This window comes from Mustelus asterias, chromosome 6 (genome assembly GCF_964213995.1).
Source record: "Mustelus asterias chromosome 6, sMusAst1.hap1.1, whole genome shotgun sequence".
In the NCBI taxonomy this organism is placed as follows: domain Eukaryota; kingdom Metazoa; phylum Chordata; class Chondrichthyes; order Carcharhiniformes; family Triakidae; genus Mustelus; species Mustelus asterias.
In genome coordinates, this window is record NC_135806.1 from 136,350,117 (window position 1) to 136,362,523 (window position 12,407).

Here is a 12,407-nt window from a genome sequence, read left to right on the forward strand (position 1 = left end):
TCGGCCGCATTTGGAATACTGCGTCCAGTTCTGGTCGCCACACTACCAGAAGGACATGGAGGCTTTGGAGAGAGTACAGAGGAGGTTTACCAGGATGTTGCCTGGTATGGAGGGGCTTGGTTATGAGGAGAGATTGGGGAAACTGGGGTTGTTCTCCTTGGAAAGACGGAGGATGAGGGGAGACTTAATAGAGGTGTATAAAATTATGAAAGGCATAGATAGGGTGAACGGTGGGAAGCTTTTCCCCGGGTGACGTTCACGAGGGGTCATAGGTTCAAGGTGAAGGGGGGGAGGTTTAACACAGATATCAGAAGGACATATTTCACACAGAGGGTCGTGGGGGCCTGGAATGTGTTGCCGGGCAAGGTGGTGGAGGCGGACACACTGGGAACGTTTAAGACTTATCTAGACAGCTATATGAACGGAGTGGGAATGGAGGGATACAAAAGAGTGATCTAGTTTGGACCAGGGAGCGGCGCGGGCTAATTGTTCCTGGTTTCTCGTTTCAAGGCTTCATTCTACGATCATCTTGCTGGTGCCAGTACAGAGTGAGACTGCGGATAGTTGGGAACCTGTCTCGGGGGCAGGGGATTCATATGGTGTTCGTGGAAGTGGAAATGACTAGGGTTGGGAAGCATTTTCCGATCGGGGCCATTGTGATCTCCTGGACTCGTTTCGATCGCCTCAGGGGGTCGGAGAGGAATTTCCCAGATTTTTTTTTCCCCATATTGGCCCTGGGGTTTTTCACTCTGGGTTTTCGCCTCTCCCTGGAGATCACATGGTCTGGAATGGGGGGGTGGGGGTAAGTTAATAGGTTGTAATGAACAAAGCATCGTAGCTGTGAGGGACAGCTCGGTGGATAGGATATTGGTATGTAGATAGGCTGGAAAATTGGGTGGGGATCCTGGATTCAGGATTCAATCCTGGACCGGGGAGCGGCGCGGGCTTGGAGGGCCGAAGGGCCTGTTCCTGTGCTGTATTGTTCTTTGTTCTTTGTTCTTTGGTATGTGGCAGTCTTTTAAGGAACGGTTGTTAGGGCTACAGGACAAGCATGTGCCTGTAAAAAAGAAGGATAGGAAGGGTAGGATTAGAGAACCGTGGATAACCAGGGAAATTGAGGGACTGGTCAAAAAGAAAAGAGAGGCGTATGTTAGGTCCAAGCAGCTAAAAACGGAGGGAGCTCTGGAGGAGTACAAAGAAAGTAGGAAAGTACTCAAACGGGGAATTAGAAGAGCAAAAAGGGGTCACGAAATGTTCTTGGCAGACAGGATTAAGGAGAATCCCAAGGCATTTTATTCATACGTTAGGAATAAAAAGGTTGTTAGGGAAAAAATCGGACCTCTCAGGGACAAAAGTGGGGACTTATGCTTGGAGCCCAAAGAAGTAGGGGAGATCCTAAATGAATACTTTGCGTCGGTATTCACAAAGGAGAGGGATGTGTTGACTGGGAGTGTCTCGGAGGGGAGTGTTGAACCGTTGGAGAAAATCTCCATTACAAAGGAGGAAGTGTTAGGTTTGTTAGAGAATATAAAGACTGACAAATCCCCAGGGCCTGATGGAATCTATCCAAGGCTGCTCAGGGAGACGAGAGGTGAAATCGTTGGGCCTCTGACGCAAATCTTTGTCTCGTCACTGGACGCAGGTGAGGTCCCAGAGGATTGGAGGATAGCCAATGTGGTCCCGTTATTTAAGAAGGGTAGGAAGGATAACCCGGGTAATTATAGGCCGGTGAGCTTGACGTCCATGGTGGGGAAGTTGTTGGAGAAGATTCTTAGAGATAGGATGTATGCGCATTTAGAAAGGAATAAACTCATTAACGATAGTCAGCATGGTTTTGTGAGAGGGAGGTCATGCCTCACTAACCTGGTGGTGTTTTTTGAAGAAGTGACCAGAATGGTTGACGAAGGAGGGGCCGTGGATGTTGTCTATATGGACTTTAGTAAAGCGTTTGACAAAGTCCCTCATGGTAGGCTAGTGAAAAAGGTTGGATTTCATGGGATAAAGGGGGAGGTGGCTAGATGGGTGGAGAACTGGCTTGGTCATAGAAGACAGAGGGTGGTAGTGGAAGGGTCTTTTTCCGGCTGGAGGCCTGTGACTAGTGGTGTTCCGCAGGGCTCTGTATTGGGACCTCTGCTGTTTGTGATTTATACAAATGATCTGGAAGGAGGAGTAACTGGGGTGATCAGTAAGTTTGCGGACGACACAAAACTGGCAGGACTTGCAGATAGTGAGGAACATTGTCAGAGGCTACAGAAGGATATAGATAGGCTGGAAATTTGGGCAAAGAAATGGCAGATGGAGTTCAATCCTGATAAATGCGAAGTGATGCATTTTGGTGGGAATAATGTAGGGAGGAGCTACACGATAAATGGAAGAACCATAAAGGGTGTAGAGACGCAGAGGGACCTGGGTGTGCAAGTCCACAGATCTTTGAAGGTGACGTCACAGGTGGAGAAGGTGGTGAAGAAGGCATATGGCATGCTTGCCTTTATAGGACGGGGCATAGAGTATAAAAGTTGGGGTCTGATGTTGCAGATGTATAGAACGTTGGTTCGGCCGCATTTGGAATACTGCGTCCAGTTCTGGTCGCCACACTACCAGAAGGACGTGGAGGCTTTGGAGAGAGTACAGAGGAGGTTTACCAGGATGTTGCCTGGTATGGAGGGGCTTGGTTATGAGGAGAGATTGGGGAAACTGGGGTTGTTCTCCTTGGAAAGACGGAGGATGAGGGGAGACTTAATAGAGGTGTATAAAATTATGAAAGGCATAGATAGGGTGAACGGTGGGAAGCTTTTCCCCGGGTCGGTGGTGACGTTCACGAGGGGTCATAGGTTCAAGGTGAAGGGGGGGGGAGGTTTAACACAGATATCAGAAGGACATATTTTACACAGAGGGTCGTGGGGGCCTGGAATGTGTTGCCGGGCAAGGTGGTGGAGGCGGACACACTGGGAACGTTTAAGACTTATCTAGACAGCTATATGAACGGAGTGGGAATGGAGGGATACAAAAGAGTGGTCTAGTTTGGACCAGGGAGCGGCGCGGGCTAATTGTTCTTTGTTTCTCGTTTCAAGGCTTCATTCTATGATCATCTTGCTGGTGCCAGTACAGAGCGAGACTGCGGATAGTTGGGAACCTGTCTCGGGGGCAGGGAATTCAGATGGTGTTCGTAAAGCAGAAGTGGAAATGAATAGGGTTGGGAAGCATTTTCTGATCAGGGCCAGTGTGATCTCCTGGACTCGTTTCGATCGCCTCAGGGGGTCGGAGAGGAATTTCCCAGATTTTTTTTTCCCCATATTGGCCCTGGGGTTTTCACTCTGGGTTTTCGCCTCTCCCTGGAGATCACATGGTCTGGAATGGGCGGGTGGGGGTGAGTTAATAGGTTGTGATGAACAAAGCATCGTAGCAGTGAGGGACAGCTCGGTGGATAGGATATTAGGATGTAGATAGGCTGGAAAATTGGGCGGGGATCCTGGATTCAGGATTCAATCCTGGACCGGGGAGCGGCGCGGGCTTGGGGGGCCGAAGGGCCTGTTCCTGTGCTGTATTGTTCTTTGTTCTTTGTTTGTTATGGTAACCCACAGGATGTCGATAGTGGGGGTTCGGCAATGGTAATGCCATTGAATGTCAAGGGGTGTTGGTTAAATCCTTTTGTTGGAAATGGTCATTGACTGGCACTAGTGTGGCGCAAATGCTAGAATAGAATCATAGAATCCCTACAGTGCAGATGGAGGCCATTCAGCCCATTGAGTCTGCACAGACCACAATCCCACCCAGGCCCTATTCCCATATCCCCACACATTTACCCTGCCAAATCCCCCGACACTGGAGTCAATTTAGCACGGCCAATGCACCTAATCTGCACATCTTTGGACTGTGGAAGGAAACCGAAGCACCCGGAGGAAACCCACGCAGACACAGGGAGAACGTGCAGACTCCACACAGACAGTGACCCGAGGCTGGAATTGAACCCGGGTCCCTGGCGCTGTGAGGCAGCAGTGCTAACCACTGTGCCACCGTGCTGCCCAAGTCTAGAAACCACCCTCCTAACCGTATGCCACTGTGTATCTGTAAGGTATGATTCGGTGAGTGTGACAATGGCAGGCTGTTGCTTGACCAGTCTGTGGGAAAGCTGTCCAATTTTGACACAGGACTTTGCTGTGCCGACAGGGCTGGGTTTGTTGTTGTCATTCCCAGTGCCCCCAGATCGATGCCGGGCAATCCGTCCGGTTTCATTCTAATCAACAATGATTTCATGGTCATCACTGAATTTTTAATTCCAGATCTTACTACCCTGGGTCTCTGGATTACCAGCCCAGTGACAATACCACTACGCGACTTTCATTTATACAGTGCCTTTCATCAAACATCCGGAATTAAGAGTCTACTGATGACCATGAAACCATTGTCGATTGTCGGAAAAACCCATCTGGTTCCCTAATGTCCTTTAATGAAGGAAATCTGCCATCTTTACCTGGTCTGGCCTACATGTGACTCCAGAGCCACAACAATGTGGTTGTCTCTCAACTGCCCTCAGGCACCTTGGGATGGGCAATAAATGCTGGCCAGCCAGCGACGCCCACGTCCCACTAATGAATTTTAAAAAAGCCTCAGAGTGCTTTCCACCCACTTAAAAAGTGTAATCACTGTTGGAAAAGTGGCAGCCACTTTGCATAATTAGCTGTGAAGCACTTTGGGACGTGCTGAGGTCATGAAAGGTGCTATAGAAATGCAGATCATTCTTTCTTAATGTACTGCGAGAGGAGCTTTGATTGGTGGGTGACGTTTGTTATCTCAGACTTCTGTTGCTGCCCATTTTGGACCTTTAATATGGCAATGTGCTTGCGGTTGCCACTGTATTTATAGCATGGTATGTAATCCCAAACCCCATTGTCTAAGTGTGCCAGTGTTTACACTGCTGCATTCACTTCGAATGAAACTTGGCAAGCCATGAAAGCTGAACACATTACTACAAAGCTGTCTGATGTACTGTGCGTGCACCTCTCTACCCAGCACCCAGCCCAGACCGCATTGCACAGGGGCTCCTGTGGGCTCAGCTTTGCACAGACAGCATGCGAGCATTCACCATGTGGCTGTGCTACTGACCCCAAGGTTCTTCATCCTGCCCTGTCCTTTCCAAAGTAATCTCACTCCCCCCACCCCACCCCCTTCCGTTCCCCCCCGCAACACACACACACTGGGGGAGATATTCAGCTGTTGCCCGCCTGCTTCTCAATGACAAATGGGTAACAGGCAGTGGTAATTGTGCAGGAAAGTCAGGCTGGCAGAGTGTGAGCTGGTGGCAAGGTCACACAGAATTCTGATGTTGTAACCGAACAAATGAGGAGTCTGGCAGGCTCTCTATGTGTGTGAACATGTACCTGTGCGTGTCAGTGCCAGTCTACGCACACAGACGTGACTGGACACGTGTAAATGTACGTGTGTCCATTGATTCTCATAGTCGTACAATCCTCCCGACCCGGGTTTCAACTTTGAGCTTGTAGGGTGTAAATTGAGAGAGGTGGATACTCAGCGAGACCCTGGAGTCCTCATACATCAGTCGCTGAGAGTAAGCGTGCAGGTACAGCAGGCAGTAAAGAAGGCAAATGGTATGCTGGCCTTCATAGCGAGAGGATTTGAGTATAGGGATAGGGATGTTTTGCTGCAATTGTATAGGACATTGGTGAGGCCACACCTGGAGTATTGTGTGCAGTTTTAGTGTCCTTATCTGAGGAAGGATGTCCTTGCTATAGAGGGAGTACAGCGAAAGTTTGCCAGGCTGATTCCTGGGATGGCGGGTCTGTCATATGAGGAGACACTAAGTCGGTTAGGATTATATTCACTGGAGTTTAGAAGAGTGAGAGGGGATCTCATAGAAACTTATAAAATTCTAACAGGGTTAGACAAGGTAGATTCAGAAAGAATGTTCCTGATGGTGGCGGAGTCCAGAACTAGGGGTCATAGTTTGAAGATAAGGGATAAACTTTTTAGAACTGAGGTGAGGAGAAATGTCTTCACCCAGAGGGTGGTGAATGTGTGGAATTCACCACAGAATGTAGTTGAGGCCAAACTGTTGTGTGATTTCAAGAAGAAATTAGATATAGCTCTTGGGCAAAAGGGATCAAGGGATATGGGGGGAAGGGGAGATCAGGATATTGAATTGGATGATCAGCCATGATCAAGGTGAATGGCGGAGCAGGCTCGAAGGGCCGAATGGCCTACTCCTGCTTCTAGTTCTATGAGCTGTGCCCAGGTGATCACCTATTGTCCAAATGCAAACATTGAAAATCCACTAATACTCAAGACACCAGGCAAACCAAGGCTGGAGCTCCTCCCGCCCTGTTCCCCCTCTCTGCAGCAGAGAGGCTGACGAGACGTGCCCACTGCACACTCTTTGGCTGCATGGAACTCAGATCTCTCCCAGCTCCGGAAGCCAATTCAGACCGAGTACAAATGGGAGAATAGCTCCAGGATCAGGGAGAGGGAGCTGCAGTAACTGGTTCCAGGATCATCATAAAGACAGCTGAAGCTCAAAGCTTACAGAGAAAGAATGGGTCAAATGATTGGCTTCTGTGCAGGAAATGGTATGCAACAGAATGCTTTTGGAGAATTGGATGGGGCAAAAAGCCTTGCAGTAACTTGGATCAGGATGGGAGGTGTCCAATATTGCAATAACACCGGTCTATAGAACAGTCACCGCACTTTCAACAAAAGGATGAAAGTGCCTTGAGAAATGTTGGTGTGAAAAATACTGATGTAAATACTGTCATTGTCGTGAAAATGAAGGAATATGCTGGGTATTCTTTACCCGTTACATACATCACAGCAAGACTTCCTTTCTTTTTATTCATTCATGGGACATGGACGTTGCTGGCTATGCCAGCATTTATTGCCCATCCCTAGTTGCCCTTGAACTGAATGCCTCACTCAGACATTTCAGAGGACAGTTGAGAGTCAACCACATTGCTGTGGCTCTGGAGTCACATGTAGGCCAGACCAGGTAAGGATGGCAGATTTCCTTCCCTAAAGGACATTAGTGAACCAGATGGGTTTTTCCGACGATGGTTTCATGGTCATCAGTAATTCTTAATTCCAGATATTTTTTATTGAATTCAAATTCCACCAGCTGCCTTGGTGGGATTCGAACCCGGGTCCTCAAAACATTAGCTGAGCTTCTGGTTTACTCGTCTAGCGATAATACCACTAGGCCATCATCTCCCCTAGACAACATATTTCAACAGTCCCTTTCACAACCTCAGAATGTCTCAAGGAACTTGGCAGCCAATGTGGTACTTTTTGAATGTAGTCACTAATGTCATGTAGGAAATACCAAAGGCAATTTACACACAGCAAACTCCCCCAAATCAGCAAGTAGATCATGATGTGCTGGCCTTGGAGAGGGTCCAGAGGAGGTTCACCAGAATGATCCCGGGAAAAGCTTTACATATGAGCAACATCTGAGGACTCTGGGTCTGTACTCGATGGAATTTAGAAGGACAAGGAGGAGATCTCATTGAAACTTACAGAATACAGAAAGGTCTGGATAGAGTGGACATGGGGAGGATGTTTCCATTAGTCACAGGGACTAGGATCCGAAGGCACAGCCTCAGAGTAATGGGACGACTCTTTGGAACCAAGATGAGGAGGAATTTCTTCAGCCAGAGGGTGGTAAATCTATGGAATTCATTGCCACAGAAGGCTGTGGAGGCCAGGTCACTGAGTGTATTTAAGACAGAGATAAATAGGTTCTTGATTGGTAAGGGGATCAAAGCTTACGGCGAAAAGGTGGGAGAATGGGGTTGAGAAACATATCAGCTGTGATCGAATGGAGGAGCAGAATTGATGGGCCGAATGGCCTAATTCTACTTCGATATTTTACGGTCTTAAGATCAGAAAATTAAATTTGGCTTGTTTATGGGGGACAACTTCCTGCCCTCCTGTGGGGTGGTAGCTACAAAATCTTTTCAATCTGTCCTCTCGGGACTCTGTTTCATGCCTCACCTGAAAGGTGGCACTGCCGACAGTGCAGTGCCCCCGCAGTACTGCAGTGGGAGTGCCAGCCTAGATAATACACTTAAATAACTGGAAGACCCAAAACCACAACATCAAAGCTTTACAGCTCCAAGGACATTGCTTGAATGGAAGATTCCCACCAATACAGGTTGGCAGGGATGAATTGCCTCTTCCTGTGCTGTATGTCCTACATAATTTGCTGCCATTATCAAGAATTACTAAGTATTTAAAGGTTACCTTGAGGCCCCCACACGTCAGGCAGGCAGTGAAGAGAGCCCGTCCCACCCCTGGGTAGGGGCTGTACATCTCGCAAGGGTCTGTAGACCCCACTCCTGGCATCGATGTCCCGCTGAGTGAGGGCACTTCACTCCCTGAGGCATCTGGCGCCTGCCCCTGCGGTTTTAACTGAGTCCACCTTGCCACTAAGTCCACGTACGGTTCACCAGTCGGGTCCCTGGCACCTTCCAGGACAGACGGAAAGCTCTTGCCCCTTTCCGTGCCTGCCAGTTGGCTGTCGGCCATCTCCTGAGGCACCGGGGCCTGGTCCTTTAACACGGAGGGGAGTGAAGAGACGGGGAGCGCTTCCTTCACTGCAGCAGCCTGTAGGACACTCCGGGGGGTGTCGTAGTGATGCCAGATGGAGCTGGGAACCTGATACTCAGAACCAGGAGTTGTTGGAGCCTCGCAGGTGCACAGGGTCCGCTCAGCAGGCAAGTTTGAAGGGAGGCTAAGCAAGGAGCCAAACTCATCACTCTGACAGACGTCCAGACTCCCGGCGTAGGAAGAGAAGCTTCCAGAATAGGAGGAGTGGCTGGCCGTGGCAATGCCGCTGTCCGAGGAACTCTGTCGGCCCACCTCTTGCAGCTTCCGTGACCGGGGCGGCTTTGGCGGGGGCTTCGATGATCCCCGCACAACCTCCGTGTAGAGCTTCTCCTCTGCTGGGCCCAACCCCCGAGCCGCCGCCGGGCCCAGCGCATGACCCTCCTGCAGGCCACTGAGCGTCAGCTGCTCCGGCCACAGCGTCAGCCGGCTCCCCATACTGGCACTGTCCGACTGGCTGGTGTCTGAGGACTCAGTCGAGCTGGACAGACTCCGGTCATCCCCTAGAACAGGAACAACACAACAAATAAAAACATCCGCCTCCAAACCGCAGCAGTGAGGCCACAACTGGAATATTGTGCACAGTTTTGGTTTACAGATGCACCATAGAAAGGATTCTTTCTGGTTGTATCACAGCTTGGTATGGCTCCTGCTCTGTCCAAAACTGCAAGGAGCTACAAAAGATCATGAATGTAGCCCAGTCCCATCACGCAAACCAGCCTCCCATCCATTGACTCTGTCTACACGTCCCGCTGCCTCGGAAAAGCAGCCAGCATAATTAAGGACCCCACGCACCCCGGACATTCTCTCTTCCACCTTCTTCCATCGGGAAAAAGATACAAAAGTCTGAGGTCATGTACCAACCGACTCAAGAACAGCTTCTTCCCTGCTGCTGTCTAACTTTTGAATGGACTTACCTCGCATTAAGTTGATCTTTCTCTATGACTGTAACACTACATTCTGCACTCTCTCCTTTCCTTCTCTATGAACGTATGTTTTGTCTGCATAGAGTGGAAGAAACAATACTTTTCACTGTATGTAAATACATGTGAAAATAATAAATCCAATCAAATCAAATTTCAGGAAGGATGTAAATGTGGTTGGAGATGGTTCAGAGGAGGTTTACTAGTTTGACACCTGGAATGAACGGGTTGTCTGATGAGGAAAGGTTGGACAGACTTGGCTTGTTTCCACTGGAGTTTAGAAGAGTGAGGGGTGACTTGATTGAAGTATATTGGGAGGAAGAATAGAGGTGTAAACTATTTTCTAAATGGGAAGAGAATTCAGAAGTTGGCAGCGCAAAGGGACTTGGGAGTCCTTGTTGAGGATTCTCTGAAGGCTAACTTGCAGGTTGAGTGAGCAATTAGGAAGGCAAATGCAATGTTAGCATTCATTTTGAGAGGACTAAAATACAAAAGAAAGGATGTACTACTGAGGCTTTATAAGGCTCTGGTCAGACCACATTTGAAGTATTATGAACAATTTTAGGCCCCGTATCTAAGGAAGGATGTGTTGGCCTTGGAGAGGATCCAGAGGGGGGTTCACGAGAATGATTTCGGGAATGAAAAGCTTGACGTATGCAGAGCATCTGAGGATTCTGGGTCTTCCTTGAAGAATGAGGGGGATCTCATTAAAACTTACAGAATACCAAAAGGCCTGGATAAAGTGGAGGTGGGGAAGATGTTTCCATTAGTAGAAGAGATTAGAATCTGAGGGCACAGCCTCAGAGTAAAGGGACAACCCTTCAGAACTGAGATGAGGAGGAATTTCTTCAGCCAGAGGGTGGGGAATCTATGGAATTCATTGCCACAGAAGGCTGTAGAGGCCAGGTCATTGAGTGTCTTTAAGGCAGAGATAGATAGGTTCTTGATTGGTTAGAGGATCAAAGGTTATGGGGAAAAGACGGGAGAATGGGGTTGAGAAACTTATCAGCCATGGTTGAATGGTGGAGCAGACTCGATGGGCTGAATGGCCTAATTCTGCTCCCATATCTTATGACCTTACGAAAGATCCTGAATGGTTTTGAAGAGGAGGATGTGGAAAGGATATTTCCTCTTGTGAGTGAGTCCAGAACTAGGGACATTGTTTTAAAATTGGAGGTTATCTCAGGAGGCAGTGGAGGTGGGGTCATTGAATATTTTTAAGGCAGAGGTAGATAGGTTCTTGTTAGTCAAGGGGACCAAAGGTTATCGGGGGATAAATGGAAATGTGGAATTGAATCACAAACAGATCAGCCATGATTTTACTAAATGGTGGAGCAGGTTCGAGGGGCCAAATGGCCTACTTCTGCTCTGATTTTTAATATAATCTGTGTAGATGAGCTCCCTGGAACTGTGTTAACAGGAATACGAGATGATCACTGGGCCCCTGGGGGTGGGGTGGGGAGGGCGAGTTCTCCCCCCTTCCTCCCCCCCGCTCCCCCACCCCCCACCCCCACCACCGTTCTTCCCCTGAACTGACGCTGGGGTAAGGATCCACAGCTGCTCCCTGGTCTCCTGTAGTGAATCTAATTGTTGTTCTAAACCCTGACAGTTTGGCACGGGACTATTTGACTGCAGGTGCATCATCTGACTAGTCCCACATTTACCCAACGTCTAAACAGGCTGACCTTTCAGAAGAATCACTGGATAAAACTCAGGGACAGGGAGGGGAAAGTGCCTTTGGCCAGCTCAGGATGAGAGCACTTTCCGTTGGAGTTGTAATGTGGAGTAACACAGCAGCCAATCTGTGCACAGCAAGCACCCACAAGCAGAAAGGAGGCAGTAATGAATTAATCTGTTCTGTGTGATGTTGGATGAGAGATAACTATTGTCCTAGAGACCTGCTCTCCTTTCAAATAATGCTGTGGGTTCAACATATGAGTGGCAGAGAGACGTCACTTTAAGATCTTGTCACAAAGACAATGCAGTACTCCTTCAATGGCCAAACCTTTTTTTGATTTGATGTTGATTTGATTTATTATTGTCACATGTATGGGATAGTGAAAAATATTGTTTCTTGCGTGCTATACAGACAAAGCTAAAGTTTATTTATTAGTGTCACAAGTAAGGCTTACATTAACACTGCAATGAAGTTACTGTGAAAATCCCCGAGTCACCACACTCCGGTGCCTGTTCGGGTAACACTGAGGGAGAATTTAGCACGGCCAATGCACCTAACCAGCACGTCTTGCGGACTGTGGGAGGAAACCGGAGCACCCGGAGGAAACCCACACAGACACGGAGAGAACGTGCAGACTCCACACAGACAGTGACCCAAGACTGGAATTGAACCTGGGTCTCTGGTGCTGTGAGGCAGCAGTGCTAACAACTGTGCCCCCGGCATACAGTTCATAGAGTACATAGGAGAGGGGGAAAGGAGAGGATGCAGAATGTAGTATTACTACTACAGCTAGGGTGCAGAGAAAGATCAACTTAATATCAGTCTAAGATTCAGTATTGCTCTCTGAAAATAGGAGCTTGAGCTGACAATATCTGATTCAGAGGAGAGAGCACTGATAGAGGAGCCTCATGGCTGTGAAGTTTGATGGGGGGGGTGAGGCGGAAATGTAAAAATTGAGGCGAGACATTCTATTTACCTCCACTACTTTGTCGACTGGACTGCGACAGAAGACTCAACCGTTTCTCCAGCTCCAACGCTTCGTGGCTAATCTTCTCCTCCATATAGGTTGGGCTCACACTGGGATCTACGATTCAATGGAAGACAATGACAGAATTTGCTACAAAGATATTGTGATTGCAAGACGCAGCCAGGATTGGTTAACATTGGCGGGAGTTCTCCGGTCTCTCACACCCCGC

The 12,407-nt window shown here is 48.5% G+C and overlaps 1 protein-coding gene across 3 annotated transcripts in view; it reads right to left on the minus strand.

The window, feature by feature from the left end:
- The window catches only part of dok7b (docking protein 7b), a 99,808-nt gene that overhangs the window by 52,735 nt on the left and 34,666 nt on the right, over positions 1-12,407 (minus strand). For all 3 annotated transcript variants that reach the window (XM_078215153.1, XM_078215154.1, XM_078215152.1), the window contains exons 6-7: positions 12,188-12,295; positions 8,248-9,113 (exon numbers count right to left, since the gene is read on the minus strand). In XM_078215153.1, the coding sequence (XP_078071279.1) occupies positions 8,248-9,113; positions 12,188-12,295 (974 nt within the window). The remainder of the gene's footprint in view (positions 1-8,247; positions 9,114-12,187; positions 12,296-12,407) is intronic.